This window comes from Dunckerocampus dactyliophorus, chromosome 16 (genome assembly GCF_027744805.1).
Source record: "Dunckerocampus dactyliophorus isolate RoL2022-P2 chromosome 16, RoL_Ddac_1.1, whole genome shotgun sequence".
Lineage (NCBI taxonomy): Eukaryota > Metazoa > Chordata > Actinopteri > Syngnathiformes > Syngnathidae > Dunckerocampus > Dunckerocampus dactyliophorus.
The window spans coordinates 22,006,909-22,023,503 of NC_072834.1; the positions used below are offsets into that span (position 1 = coordinate 22,006,909).

General features: G+C 41.1%; 1 protein-coding gene across 1 annotated transcript in view; it reads left to right on the forward strand.

The window, feature by feature from the left end:
* si:dkey-175m17.7 (uncharacterized) overlaps window positions 1-15,049 on the forward strand; it is a 35,873-nt gene extending 20,824 nt beyond the window's left edge. Inside the window, exons 3-4 of the mRNA XM_054756058.1 lie at window positions 473-775; window positions 2,318-15,049. Of these exons, the coding sequence (XP_054612033.1) occupies window positions 473-775; window positions 2,318-2,583 (569 nt within the window). The 3' untranslated portion in view covers window positions 2,584-15,049. The remainder of the gene's footprint in view (window positions 1-472; window positions 776-2,317) is intronic.
* Window positions 15,050-16,595: the final 1,546 nt, after the last annotated feature.

The window sequence follows — 16,595 nt, forward strand, 5'->3', positions numbered from 1 at the left end:
TTTACAGTATCAATATAAGTAGGAATTCAAAAACTTATGAAGAAAAAACATTGACTGTTTTCTCTTTTGGCCAATGATTGCCAGATAATTGTTTGACAACACTTTATCACAGGCTGCAACCGGGGGTACGCAAATAACATCTCAGAGGGTGTAAAAACTCGAAACCCATGTGCAAAATGTGTTTTCAGATACTACAAATGTAGCAGGTGCAAGAACATAAAATATCTCGGGGTTTGTAATGGAAAATAGATGTGTTGGTGAGGGAGGTAGCTTAAGATGTATTGTTGTTTTTTTTGTCAACTTTCTTCTATCTTGGAAACTCTTGGTTTGAGTCGGATTTGTTTGAGTTGACCACATGATTGCATCCATGACATGATCTTGTGCAACTTTACAGACAATCTCTGAGGCATCTGACTTTAGAAGTTCCACTGTATTTTCTCTAAAAAAAATGTTCCAAAATCTTATCTTGCAGTGCACCTTTCCCTGCCACTGTCGTCTTCGCTGCCAGCCTCCCTGTCCGACGAGTCTGTGATGACTCCCGATGCAGAGAATGCAGTGGTCAGCCCCATCCTTCCATTCTTGTTCCTTGGAAACGAACGGGACGCTCAGGACTTGGATCTTCTGTTGCGCCTCAACATCGGCTACGTGGTCAACGTGACGACGCACCTGCCCCTCTACCATGTCAAATCCGGACTGCGCTACAAAAGGCTGCCAGCCACAGACAACAGCAAACAAAACCTTCGACAATACTTTGAGGAGGTTTTTGAGTTTATTGGTGAGACTTTTACACTAACTTTCAGTGAAGTAGTCTTTACTTCACCTAGTAGAGTTTTTATGCCTTCATCCGATTTTGGTCATACAAAAAGGTACATATAGACAATGACCGTTCACACTTATGGACAATTTAGAGTCTCCAAATATATTTTGGAATGTGGGCTTTGGGGATCATGTTAGTAGCTAAGTTAACTTGTTCAGAGTATCCAGAGAACACTACGCATGCGCAACCAGCATGATCCAGCTAGCCCCCAGTCCCGCAGAATGAGAGTCAATAGCGCTAGCCATCGAGCTAAAGTCCCGGACGGTCAACTCAATGTCCAGCACAACTCTTATGGTATCAGGGAGTGAGGTTTACCAACGTATTTCGCACAGCTGCACCAGCTGGTATTTGCTAGCCAGTCATCGAGCTGAAATCCCAGGCTTTCAACGTCCAGCGTGACTCTTAAGGTGTCAGAGAGTGAGGTTTACCAGCGTACTTTCGCACAGCTGCACCAGTTGGCATCCGTTACACTCACCCCCCAAAACCTCACTCTCATCCAGGTCGCAGCACCAATGTAACTAGCCTTGTCCAGCCAGCCTCACATTCCGGCCGGCCTCGACCCAGAGTCCGCAGAATGAGAGTTGAGAGCGCTAGCCATTGAGCTAAAAGCCTGGAGTGTCAACTCAATGTCCAGCGCGACTCTTAAGGTATTAGGGAGTGAGGTTTAGCAACTGGCATCCATTACACATGCACGGGTAGGGCTGGCCAATATTTTTTAAGCAAAGTGAGTTTACCTGTCAAGTTGTTTTATTAAAATAAATACTTAACAAAAATAAAGTAGGCCATTCTCTTTTTGAAATAAATATAGAAAGTCAAATATAGTATTTTTTTTTATAACAAACTCTTAGCTATGCTCAAATCCTCAACTAATAAAAAAAGAACAAAATATGAAGGAGTGCCAGGGAAATTTTAAAATGTCAGCAACTCAAAAATACTTTAAATTGAACAGCAGTATTTTTTTAGGTAAACAATTTTAGAAGACACAAGCATGTCCTTATTTTGCGCCAGGAACACCAACCTGTCAAGTGCATCAGGCTTAGCAACTGTGTCCAATTTCCTGGTACATCTGTGGTAGAGCTTGTCATGCTAAATAATTGTGACTGCGATGCTCGCGAGTCCATCCTTTTCAGCAGGTTTTTAAAGCCGCTGTTGCAACGGTGACCATATCTTAGCGATGTGATTGGACCCCTCTTCATAATAGCACACCACTTTGCTTTTCCTTTCATGAGGAACGCAACAGGAGTGCGGCAGACAGCGCGCAGCTTCACACATTCCTCGTATTGGAGTTTGTGCCAAGTTTCAAAGTGGTGAAAACGATTTTTTTATTCAGAGGACCTCCACATTACTGATGTACCGCTTATTCTATTTTAAAAATATCGACTGTGAGGCCAGCATGCTAAACACTAGGCCACTAGGCCATGATTGTAAAGTTTACAAATTTCTCATTGCATATTTTTGTTGTTATTCCAGTTCATGAAGTTGTATTTTCTTCATCCACAGAGGAGGCATATCAGAGTGGGCAGGGAGTGTTGGTGCATTGCCAGGCAGGTGTGTCCCGGTCTGCAACCATCGTCATCGCCTACTTAATGAAGCACACCCTCATGACAATGACAGACGCCTACAAATACGTGCGTAGCCGTCGCCCTGTGGTGTCCCCAAATTTAAACTTCATGGGCCAGCTTTTGGAGTTTGAGAGAGACCTCAACTCAGGGGTGACTCCTCGCATCCTGATGCCTAAACTCGATGGTGTGGAGACGCAGGTGTGAGGAACATCTCTGGCCAGGAGGACACGGAATTGGCTTTGGAGAGCAGGTTATTACGATAGGAAAATGGCGGCATGTTCTGGCAATTAGTGCACTTTTATACTGTGAAACATGAGAGAATCTGGTACATGACCTCATGTTAGTAGCTAATTTAACTTGATCATCATCCAGTACGCTGTTTATAGATAATGTGCCAATATAGATAACATTATATTGAGATATCTTTTCTTTTTATCCTGATGCCTCTTCCTACTGCTCCTGTCATTTACTACACAAGTCACTGTTAACATGCCCCACTTGCATGCAAAATAGCATTGCCACTTTGATACAATATTTCTCAGCACATTATTGCAATGCAGTGACCAAATTTGGCCATCATTTAGTCATGCTTGTGGGCTATTTCATGTTGGGGCGTTGTCCTGTAGAGCCTAATGGACCTAATGCAGATATAAGTAGCATTAAACTGGGAGGTACAGTGCAGAAGAGGCCAATATCTCATAAAACAATAGTCAGTGAAACTTCGTATTTAAAAGAAGTGAGTATGATCAGGCAGTGCATTAACATTTCACGGCAGCCAAACTGCAGACTTAACAATCCATAACTAAACAAAACTTGAAGGGTTGATGTGTTTATAATGTAAAGAGACCAGATGCGTGGCATGGCTGACTTTCAACTGTGGTACATCAGATAGAGGTACATCTTCTTCAGAGTACTTATTTTTGGTTTCTCGGTTCATTGGAAATGCATGTTTATTTCACTAGCCACAACATTAAGTCCCTGCACATCTAACGAGATCTGATTTTGCAAATTGTCCTAAATGACATTGTCAGAGAGATATTCAATAGATACAATGTTCATTCCTGTAGTTTGCTTTGGTGTAGAGCTGCACTGCGTTATACTTAGAACTGTTTGGGTTAGCTTATTTTGCTTCATCGCAGTTCTATTCCACGGCTAACTACAGCTACAATAAAAAAAACAAACATCTGACACGTTCTCTTAACCTGCTGACTAAAAACTTGTACAATGTTAACTTCATGAAAAATAGCAGCAAATGAAACCTTGCATTCATAAAACATTAATGGCAGTGATAACAATTGCGATGATTGGACACCACATAATTAACTAGCACATCATTGTTAATCTAAAGTAATTTGGCCACATAACTAAGCCTAGCTTCTTGCTTTGCAACCCTGAAGGCGTTTGAGGCGCTTCCCACGCAAATTAACACCTGTGATGGCGGAGGACGCGAAAGGTAACCGTTGTTATTGGATTTCCAAATTTCATGTACTTGGTCAATACTCCATGTGCAGCAAAAAATGTGCAAACAGCACATCAATAATGACTTCCACTGCAATTAATTTTACAGGATGCAATTCGAGACTCACTCAATAAACACACTTTCATAATGTCCATAGAATAGAAGCTTCTTGTAAAGATCCCTGCAGGTTCGGAGAATGTGTCATGTTATGACGTGAATGCAGTGTCAACCAAAAGTGAGTTTCTTTATCTTTGTGAGTGCTGAGCTTGTGCTATAACTCTTGTCTGACATCCCAGATTGTGTGTGTGTGCCTAATGTAGTGGAGAGTGAATACTTTCATGGGTTATGGGCTGATGCCACAGTAACTACAGTCATATTATGTTTTTCTCTCTGTTTTTAATACATTGACCGATGTCTTGTTTGGTGACTGTTTAGGCTTTTACGCGTTCTTTCCTGACTTGAGGAGAGGAGGGGAAAAAAAGAGCCATTGAAAAATGTTTACACTCTCTTAACGCTCTTCGATGACACTCCGCAAACCAAATCTACTTTGCTTTAAGGTCATTTACCTTTTGTGACGGAGTAAGAATCACAAGTTCTTTCCTCTAGATGTGCTCCTCCTTCTGCCTTATTCTCCTCACTGTGGCCCTCGTGACTATGCATCGCTGTATTGTCAAGGCTTTGATTCGAAAAGGTACCTTGATTCACTGTGAGCGCTTCTTCTACTGTGAAGGTCGAGGCCTTAGGTCCTTTCAGCATCCATCACCGCCTTGTCGCAAACAAACCAACGCCACTGAAACACATGAAAAGGACATGAGGGGGGGCGGTTGCCTTTGAAGCAAACGGCACAGAAAGGTAATTAATGCAGTCATGTCGGTGATGTAAGGCTGTAAAGCATTTCATGTGTACAGTCGGCCCTCGTAATATCGCGGTTCGATTATCGCTCCCATGCTGTATCACGGTTCTGCAGAAATGAATGAATTCATAAATGATGGCTGTTTCGTGGTAGACTGTGGTCTATTATTACTCCAAACATATTGAAATACAAGTGACATGCAGTATTCTGGTCACTGGGCGGCAGTAATGACACAAAACATTGAGACATGACCTTACATCACATTACCTGAACACTGCATGAAGTCATGATAGAGTGGAAAAAAAATTCTCCTCTCATCCAGTGTGGAAGTGGTAACTTTTTGGCTTCTTAAGTTTAGAAAAAATAAATTCAAGGCTAACTGGTTAGCTCGCTAGCTCATTAGCTAGCGACTGTCTGGGGTCCCTGCAGCATCAGAGTTGCAGTATGGTGTAAACAATGAATAACAGGAGTGTAAAGGGGACTACAGGGGTGTTATTTCACTATGAAAATTTATTTCAATTTATTAACACTGAATCCTACATCGTGGTCCGATCTGGAACCAATGAACCGCTATAAACGAGGGACGACTGTATTCCACTTTCACTGACAGGATGTTGCCGTAAAGCTTCCTGTAGAAATGCCCATGGGCTGGCGAGAATTATTTTGCACATTTTCAAACAGACTGCCACTGTTTTTGATAATATGTTATCCAAAATTGACGTTGTTGGCAGACGGGCTGTTTTCTCTTAATCTGAGCACATTTAAATGTGACCTAATACTATTCAGATAATCTGACAAGGAAGGTGGTTGTGTCCGAATGCTGTTCCCGTATTATTCTGTTTAGGTTAAAGAGGGTTGATTGTTGTAGCGCGATAACGCAACGTGAAAGAGCACATTCTCACAATTGTTTTGCTGGACATTAGGGGTGCCCTGATCCGATTTCGGGCCGATATCAGCAAAAGAACAAATCTCCGATACAAGCAGTCGGATAGAGCCCACGTATCACAACAACAGCGTGTGCTTACAAAGTAGCATGCAGCTGAGTGCAAAACTTGTGATGCACAAGTTTCCCCGTGGAGCCGGAAAAGTTTAATACCAACAGCCTGATTGCATATTTGATGCAGCACCGTGCGGGAACCTCCCACGGGACAGCAAAAAATCATTAGGTAGAACAGAAAAGAGCGAGCCCCTGTCGGTGGTGAGTAATGTTGGCTTTAAATGCTTAATTGAGCACCTCCCGCCTCGCTGTATTATGCCTAGCTGCCACTGCATTGTGGATAAAACTGTACCGCACAAGAAGAATGAACTAAATGGGTCCGTTTTTCTACGGACTAATGTTCTCTGTTTGAGCGGTATCACTTGATCACGCCGTTTTCTAACATTCCACACTACAAAATAAGTAAAAGTATTAATGATTCCTGCTGATATCGGATCCAGTATCGGTATCATATCGGAAGTTGCCACGGGACACCCCTACTGGACACTTGATGAAAAGTAAAGCATAACAATGAAATTTTAACAATGTACTTCATGAAATTTTCCGTAGCCCTGGCATGAATCATTCTGGTGCATAAATACCATGTCCATGTTCCAACATGGTACATGAGTTCACATTTGGGACAAAATCCAGGTGGTCCTTGGATTACCAACGAGTTACGTTCCTGGACTGTCATATAAGTAGAGTTTTTGTGTAAGTCGCAACTTACACCTAAATTATACGAGAGCTGCAACAATTAATCGATTATGCAATTAATCGACAACTATTTCGGTATTCGATTAATCGATTTTTTGATTTAAAAATGTAAATATCCTCTGATTTCGGCCTCGCAAATGTAAATATATTTTGATTTCTTGGTCATCCATGAAAGCAGACCCATTATCTTTGTGTTTTAGGCAAAACAAGATATTCACACACATCAGCTTTAACTGAAAACGGTGATTGACGTTTTTTTACTAATTTCTGATATGTTGCTGTTTGTGTTTGGTTCATATTGATTTGGTCCGCTTAGGGCAGGGGTGTCCAAAGTGCAGTCTGTGGCACACTCTAAAAAACGAGAAAACAAAAAAAATTTACAAAACAGCAAAAAGGGAAACATCTGCAGTCATTTTGCAAGAATAAAGTCATAATATCACCATATTTACCATTATTAGAGCCCTGTAGACATGACATAACATCCCTATAGTCACCTTTACACTCGTATAATTCTTTGTTTACACCACATTGCCAATGCACAGGCTACAGGATCACTGCAGGGACACAACAGATGGCCACGGCTGCATAGCATGCTAGCGAGCTAACTAGTTAGCCTCCAATGTATTTATTTGAAACTTAAGAAAGGGTTTCAAACAGAGTGGGGAAGAAAGACTAAATAAGAAGCAAAAAACATACAACTTCCACACAAAATAGGAGGAGAAATTCTTTTCACTCGATCGTGTCGGACCTGCCATGGCTGACTACGTGCAGTGTGACGGTAATGTGACGTAATGTCATGTCTCATCAATGTTTTGTGTCAATACTGACGCCTAGTGGCCAGAATACTACATACAGTAGAACTCGTACTTCTGTATTTTTTGACTAATAATGGGCCATAATCAATCACAAAGCAACCATCAATTATTAATTAGGGTTTTTTTTTTTTAAAACATGATAGAGTGAGGGAGCAATATTCGAACCGCAATGTAGCGAGGGACAACTATATTATGAAAAACAAACAAAACAACAAATGAAGTTGTCATTTTTAGAAAATTAGGTTGCAGAAAAAGTTATAATGTTAAAATGTGTGTTATAATGTTAGAATAAAGTCAAACTATCATGGGAATAAAGTCATAACTGCAAGAACAAAATTTACAAGGAAAAATTGGAAATAGTTGGAACATTTAAAAAAACAACAGCAGAAATAAATTTAAAAAAAAGTGAGAATAAAGTTGAGAGAAAAAAGTCATATTCTAACAAGAAAAGGGTTGCAATTTTATTAGAATAAACTTGGAATATTATGAGGAAAAATTATGTCATTTATTTATTATTATGAGAAACAAGCAAAACAAAATGGAATTGGCATTTTTGGAAAATTAGTTTGGGGAAAAAGTTCTAATATTATGGGAACAAAGTAAAAATATTATGGAAATAAAGTCATAATAATACAAGAAGAAAATTTAAAAAATTATTTAAGAAGAACATAATAAAATTTTGAAAAAAAAAACAGCAAAATTGGGAAAAAAACGAGCAAAGACCCACATTTAAAATACAGTAATAAAACAATTAAATACAATAATTTTTTTTACCTTCTTAACATATTGTCCCAGGCTAGTCAGGGAGGATAACCTCCTCTTCTCTTCCCAGATCTCCTTGTAACAGCGCATGGACTCCATGACCCTTCTAGCATTCAATCCTTGAATGAAGGCCACGACAGTCGAGCAGCTGGGACTGTCTGAGCTTTTCATGATGTTCATTTTCACTTCTGTGGTGATGGCTTTCCTTTCCTTTGGCGCACGGACGCTTGGGAGACATCATGAAGTGCAAATGTCATCCTTCCGCGTTTTCAGCGCCACTAGCTCTCGAGCGAGTCTCGTGTTTGTAAGGGGAAAATGACGTTTTTGACCACGGACCACCTGTAGTGCTTAACTTTTCATTGGATGTTGCTCAAGTGCTTGTGATGGTGCTCTTTCCGTAACTTCAGGAGCAATAGTCTCAACGCATTTTAAGATTCAAAATCCCCTGCAAAAAAAAAATCCCCAAAACCAAAATGCCTTCAGTTTCTTTCATCCTCCAGTTTCCTCATGATGACTGTGACTTTGTGGGCTCGTGTGGCTTTGTGAGTTTTGTATAGGTTATGTATATTTTTCTACTCTTATGTTTCCAGTTATTTTTACAATCCCGTTCTTCTGTTCTTACGTTGCTACTCGTTACTGTTCATTGTAGCTGGAGAGACATCAAGCAAACAATTCAGTCCTCCCCAGTTTAGGTGGCGGTTAAAGAGGACCTGTTCTCGTCACTCCATGATTTTTATAGCCTTTATATGCAAATGGGGGTGGAAGGAAGTCGTTTCATTTCACGCGTTGTGAACTTACTGTGAAGATATTGAACTACTCCCTCTGGGCCAGAGTCCACTGCAAGTGTGTGTCATGTTTTGCATTTCTAACGAGGAAAGATTTGCAAGTTGTTAGCGTGTTTTTGATACCTGTTTTCAGAACCGTGCATCGATTACTTGTGGATACTTCCTGTTTGTATTTAACTGCCTATGTTGAAACATTACTTCCTGAATTTGAAGCTGCTGATTAGTCCCAATGAAAAAGAATATCATGGAAGGGGAAAAAAACAAAATCAGGTTGAGTTCAAATGCTTTGGTGTCCCCCCCCCCGACCGCTACCAGTAGAATTCACATGATCTCCCTGCGATGCCCTCACCTTTCCACGTTTTTCACAATGTAGCAAACAGTCCTGCTATTTAGACGACGTTTTAAACTTCCCTCTTTCTAAGCCTCTCATGTGCACTGTGACGAATACAATGCTGCTTTATCACAAAGACTTCTTTGGATGTCGCATTCTTCTCAAAAGAGGTGCAGGTTTGGAATCGACACCCTGCAGACTTTGTAGCCGTTCAGCGCACGCTTTGATGCGTCACCGTGTGTTCATCTCAGCGGGACCGCCGGAGCATCTGTACCGTCTTCCTTTCAAAAACTGTGTTATGGAAAGAAAAGACACCACACCAACATGAAAAATGAAAAAAATCAATCCAAAATGTCCGAGGAGGCGAGGGCGGGAGTAGCATCCCGGACTGTAACCCGCACTGATTGGGTTTAGAAACCTGACAGCTGGCCTTAAAGAACATGTTGGCAGGGACGCCATGTGGACACAGATATACACTCTATGGACACAAGTATTGGAACAGCTGCTAGGAATACACAAAAACATAGCAATGTTTCATCCATGTGAGGTCACTGGTGATGGACCTCAGTCATTCCAGGGGTTGGTGAAGTTCTTTCACACCAATTAGACCGTCATGGACCTTGCTTTGTCTGTTCACGGTGAACGACGGCCTCCGTCAAGGCTGTCCATGGAATTTCTAGGCGCATTGTGGGCGGCCGGTTTGGGGGACTTAATCTGTATTTGCGTATGATGTGGTCGTCAAGCTGTGAACATCTCCGTGTCTGGAAGACGTGGCCAGAGACTGGGAAGTCTGAGCTTCCCTTCCCAGACCGCTGCCCCTGCAACCAGGATAAGCGGAAGAAAATGGGTGGATGGATGGAACTTGCAGACGTAAAGCTTCCCCAAACTGCTGGCATTGTCCAAAGATGAAGAATTCATTTTAATGGTGACCTACAACACCTAGTCATCGGGTCCATAAAGACATTTTTCATTGAGTCAAAGGTCCGTTTGTCATAGTCGGTCAAGCCTCAAGTCATAATACTGCTATATTGAAAACGGATACAACTTTTTTATTCAAAACAACAACAAAAATGCTCACTAAAATGAAATAAAATGCCTTTTCCATGGACCCTTTTCAATTAAAAAATGTAAATCCAGACACAAAGGACTAAAAAAGAAAATGGAATGGAATTCAAAACAAGAAGTTGTCATCAACACTGTTGGTCTCGGCCAGGGATCTGCAACCCGCGCCTCTTTCATGCTTCTGCTGTGGCTCCAGCTGATTTATGCTTCTGTGGGGTCACTACGCCGTTTCTCTCGATGCCGTCATGAGCCTTTCAACGTTCTACGCCGGGAGTCGAGCGTGTGCTGTGCAATTCTCCGCAGAAGTGTGAACGGCAGCCTTTTTCGCTGAGTAACCATGATGCTGATCAACTATTGAAGCTTGTTAGCGTCCTTTGTGGTACTGGAAATGAGCCGAAATTGGCGGCAGGTGGCATCGGGTGCGGCTCCTCACACCGCCAAGACGAACAGGAAGACAGAAAAGGAACGTGACAATGCGCTTAAAGAAAATATATATGTTGCACTACCTTCATTTTATTCATCAAATACTGTAGGTTGTGTGGCTCTGAGTGGGTTTTAACTTGGTGGAAAAAGGCCCAAATGCCTCTTTTGATGCTAAAGGTTGCTGACCCCTGGTCTAGGCCAACCCCTAATTGCCTGAAGTGAACCTGTAGGTGTGTCTCAATACTTTTGTCCACACAGTGTACCTTCATATCTATAGGTGCTAGAGAATCAGAGGCCTTTCAGTCTACTGTAGTGATCAAGCGGATGAAACCTAGGATGCCAATCAGGAACATGTAGACCTGTACCGATCACTTGCTTATGTTAGAAAACAATCGGAAACGATTACTGACTAATCAACACGTAGCACCGTGTAATATGCAAAGATTGACGTCATACCGCCGTGATTCTGATTAATGTAGCTTGCATATTTCACACATTTGCATCAAAGAGTTGCTTGGGAACAGCAGTTCTTTTTAGCTTTACTTTTGTGTTATTGTTCCTGATCGTACGCTCAAGCGAAGGGGCAACAACGTGCGTGCAAATGAAACGCTGGGAGGTGTAGAGCGCGTCGGCACGACATCAAACGACAGCGGCAGCTCGGACTGCGCTGTACGTGACGGACAAACTTCAAAGGGAATCTGCACTTTTTGGGGGGAGTTTTGCACATCATCCACAATCCTTATGTTTCTGTGCGTTATAAAGGTATAAAAACAGCTAAAAAGAGGCAGGTTAATTAACGCACGTAATGGGACACACCTATTCCGCCTTCTTAGCACGTTATTCAAGCTTTTATGGTTTTATGTGCATGCTGTGACTCTTTAGTAACATGATAACATGTAATACGGTATTTTGCCCTATTTTGGTCCTTTTAAGCACTTCCTTCCTGAGTGCATTGATTTCACATACAGTAGCAACATAAAAGGCAACTTTTCCACTCAAAAACAAAAAGCTAGTCGCCAGCCGGTGTGGCGTGTCGAGGTGTCACTACGCCAGCGACGTAGTTCTTGGGCGTTGCAGGTGACATTATGTAGATGGAGCGTCGTTGACGCTTTTTTCAGAAGGCTTTCTGGGCGGAACATGTGCGGCCCGGTACGTGCATTCTTAGCTGCCTCTTCGGAGCTGTTTTTATAGCTTTACGGCGCACGGAAAAGAGAAATACCGTGTTCACGTCTCACATAAAGATTGTGGATGATAGGCAAAATTCCTAAAAAAAAAGCGCACTTTTCCTTTCAGTGTCTTTTTCCGTGTCTTCAGCAGCCATGATTTTAGTGGCACCAATGATTTCCCTCCCAGCCTCCTTTCTTTTGTCTGAATTCAATCGTGTAACCAAAATAGGATCCTAAAAGTGTGCAGTGCAGAAACCTGATGGATGGATTGTCAAGTTGTTCTCATGTTCGTTTCTGGTGAGCACACTGGAGCTGGCTTTTTTTAATAATTAAAAAAAAAATGGAAAAACTGATGGTTTTGTGTTATTTGTACGTTTACTCAAGTCTGAAGATGTTTAATTCAATTTGTGACAATGCGAAGCACCCGAAATAACCGTGCTGCTGCGAGTCTAGTATTGAACCGTTCCATCGATACAAACAGCCAATTGTAATTGATCATGCTGATCATCGTCCCACCCACATTTGCTTTCTTCAGCATTGCGTAACGCTTGCTTTGGGACTCGCAACTGTGTGATCAAACCCCCGCAGGCGCATCAGTGTTGCATGTGCTCAGTATCTGGCTGGAATGAACCCGACAGCAACTCACTAAAGTGAATTATTACAAAAGGAGAGGACTAAAGGAACGAAACCTGGATAGACGTTAGCGTCACCAGTCTACAGCTTGCATAGCAGTGTACAATAATCCCTCGTTTATCGCGGACAACTGGTTCCAGGGAGGACTCCTTATTCATAAATGGAATATTTTCGTAAACCTGTTTACAGCCTTCTAAATACGGTTTTTAACATGATTAGAGACATGAAATAACACCCCTATAGTCACCTTTACACTCCTATTACCCAATATAGGTGACAAAATAAGACAGAAATAAGACTCGTGCTCGTGTGTGTTTCTGTATATGTGTTCCGGTGATAGCGGAGCGGACAGGAAGTGATGTCGGGGGTTCAGGATTGGCGTAGGTTACGGCCGCAACAGGAGCCCACGTTAGGGATTATTGTGCCTGTTGTGAGATCATTCCAACTTGCAATAAAAGCCTGTTGTTCTGGCCATTAAGTCTCTTTCCTGATACGTTGTGGACCAAACCACTAACTGTTTGTGTTCATATTGATTTGGTCCGTCTAGGGCACAGGTGTCAAACTCGTGGCCCGGGGGGGCAGATCTGGCCAGCCACATCATTTTATGTGGCCCGCAAAAGCCTGGTAATAGTGTGCATGAATAAATCACTTCATCTGTCTTGCTAAATGCAGACGTTTGACAGAAAAGCTGTACTGCATGCAATTGCATATTTTATCAACTTTGATATTCATGCAACAAGATAGTTATCAAAATGAAATACTTGAGTATCAGGTTGTCAGCTTGACTTATGATTTCAAAGCAAGTTATCCATCAATTTGTTACCAGAGAACTCTAATAATCAAATCCATGGGCAACTGTGTAATATCATCAGGCGAGTCTTCATTCATATTCATATAAAGTAGATTTATTCACTGTTACAAGCCGCCCTCTTTGGGCAGCCAAAATTGTCATGTGGTCCTCAGTGAAAATGAGTTTGACACCTCTGGTCTAGGGCCTAACCAATTACTCAATTAATCGAAACAACAAGCATCAGGTTAATCGACTGAGAAAATAATTGTTAGTTTCAGCCCGACACCTCTCCCCCAAAGATTAGGTCATTCCTCGAGGAAGAGTGGCCACGAATGAGCTGTTTTGCCACCAGGAGGCTGAACGACTTATGGTAGCACTAAGTGTCTGCGTATATTAATAGTAAAAAATGAAATGCTACTATGCTAATGTTAGCATGCTAGCGCTAACATGCTACCACCTAAAATCCTACCACTAAGCATTTATATAAGTTTCTACTTATGAAAATGGCTAAAATGTTACTATGCTAATGTTTGCATGTTAGCAATGCTAACATTAGCATGCAAAACCCAGCATGACTGCGCTAAGTGTCTGCCAATGTAAATACACATGAAAATGGCTAAAAATGCTACTATGCAAATGTTAGCATTCTAGCAATGCTAACATGCTAACAATAGCATGCTACACTTAGCATGATAGCACGAACTGTTACTATAATTTCGATTTATAAAAACAACAAAATAGGTTACTATGCTAATGCTAGCATGCTAACATTAGCATTCAACAACTAGCATGGTAGCACACGTTAATACTAAAAAAATGGCAATAAATGCTACTAAGCGAACGTTAGCATGCTAGACATGGTAATTGCTACCACGCTAAGACACAGCATGATAACCCAATCTACCAGGAATGTTAAATGTCCTGACCGAGTTGTGCAGTTTGACTTTGAAAATTCCACCAAAGGGTGGACAAAAGGTGAAACGTCTTCAAAGAGTCCGGTTGCCTCGATTCAACCTTTGCGGGTTTCCGTCCAACTATACAGTATATGCACCGTGTAGCACCAAATCACAAGAAAGGTTATCCCGATGCACTTTTCATACGGTACAGTTAAGGCCAAGATCCTTTTACTTACTACCCAGTTCAGAGAACGCAGCAGATGACTTACACGGGTAAGTCGCTTCAGGAGATTGTTCACATTACATTCAGTCTGTGAAATAAACACATCATGCAGTCTCCTCTTCCATGTTGCCACTCCAACTGCTAACCAGCAACCCATCTGGCATGCCAGTGTCTAGCAGCCATCAGGGAATCAATGGCCCAAATGGGCTGAAATGAAAATCTTTGAGCAATATAACCTTTATTGACGTCAACCTCCAGGCTAAGAAGGCTGAGCGATAGATCCCCGCTGCATGGATTCACAACGTCAACAATACATTGACCTTTAACGCAAGGTTTATCCTAAACTGTCGTTTGAGGGGACGATGACTAACGGTCAGAGGTAACAATACGCGCGTTTACATCACATCACAAATCAAAATATTGCCCTTGAAGATCAGGAAATTCTTTTCGGAAAGGTGAAAATATGAGTGAGTCACACAATCTCTCATCTCCAGAGTCTCCGGGCTTGAAGGCCTCCACATCATCGCTGTCATTACGCTAATTAAGTTGGACATAATTAAGCGTTACTAATTACTTTGGAGTAAATGAACGAATGGCATCAGGGACTTCACATATTTATGAGACAATGAAATGCAATCCGTGTTCATTTCCTCACCATTTAGCATTTAGTAAGACAATTAAAATGCTTATGAATGGTGTTAATCCATTTTACTTGATATGAGACATATTTTTTGTTTGAATAAATATAATAAATGATTATAAAACAACAAATAAATATGAATATTTGTCTATTGAACTGTGCTATAAATGTATTTTCTTTATATGATTTCCATGGTTAACATTTTCTGAAGTAAAAATCGATGAATTGGCCCGCCAAGATGGAGGATTATGTATCCAAGCTCAACAGAAGGTGATCAGACTTTTACAACAAAGCATCAGAGCTTTTCCTGGAGAAGGATGAGGCACAACTCTCGATGTTTCAAACATGAATTCCTGAATAAATGATCATTATTTCGTGGGTGACTACGGCCTAGCATTAGTCTGAAAATATGCATATTTAAGCAAATTGTATGCTTTTTTTGCCCAAATTAAACATACTGAAGCATAAAAATGGCTCAGTGAGCTAAAATAAGGCATTAAGACCACAAACTTGTGTATGTATTATTTTACATTGGTCACTGGATGTCAGTAATTGTTTGAACTTGGCTTTTACTGCATGTTTAAATTATGTCACAACAGGAACAATAATACTTGTAATAACAACATACTAATAATGATCATAATAACAATAACTGTGGCGGCCATAGTCCACAACAAGCTAAAGCTCCACTGTCAACCCCCTACGTCATTTCCTGTCCGCCATCGATTCCTCTCCCCCACAAGGTCAACTGTTTTAAATGGCTTATTTTATCTGAATATATCGACTATACACTGTAATTCCATGTCTAGATGGCTCCAATCCTGATAAACGTATTTAGAAGATCGTAAACAGGTTTTCGATGCAAATATATTCCAATTATAAAGATGGAGTCCGACTTTGTGGAAATTCACTTTTTGCTGTCGAGTCTGGAACCAATTAACTGCTAGGTATTACTATACAAATTACCTAGGTGAGACCACACGTTTTTCATTTTCTACAAAAGAAAATTGATAAATACGACAAAAAGGTATTTGACAAAGTATTTTAAAGGTATCTTATTAATGAACACCCTGTATTACCATTTAAAAACTACAGTTACAATCACAACATATAATCACATGTTACGTCTGCGTTAGGACGTTGCTGTGCCCCTGTCGGCCACCGTAGATTCACTTTGGCCAGGACCGGAAGTAAAAAAAATGTAAGAACTTTAGCGTTCACGATGGTATTTTTTCTCCTTACTCTCTGGACCTCGAACAGGAGACGAGCCGTCTTTGTGAGACTTTTTCGGGAACGAATACTGTCTTGTATTGGGGTCAATATTAGAGATACAATGTATAAATTAGATAATACATCTGCTTAGAGCTGTGCCAATAAAAACAACCTGAGGAGATAACACAGGAACTCACACGGACCCTTCGGTGGGCGCTTTAGGCACAGTAATACAAGTCTTCTCATTAGTAATATTATTAGTAATAATAACGTTGTGTTGTTCAAAGTTTATGAGCTCTATGCAACCAAATAAGCTACGGGAAACTAGACAAGTATGGCAAGTACGTAGGGACAATTTAGTAAAAACGCAAAGCCAGTTATAAGAGGCAAAAATGTCAGTCCGGGTTGAAGCAAGCGAGGTGTGGCTAGCTAATAAATGCTATTAAATTCAAATGCAACGCTAAAACAGGATA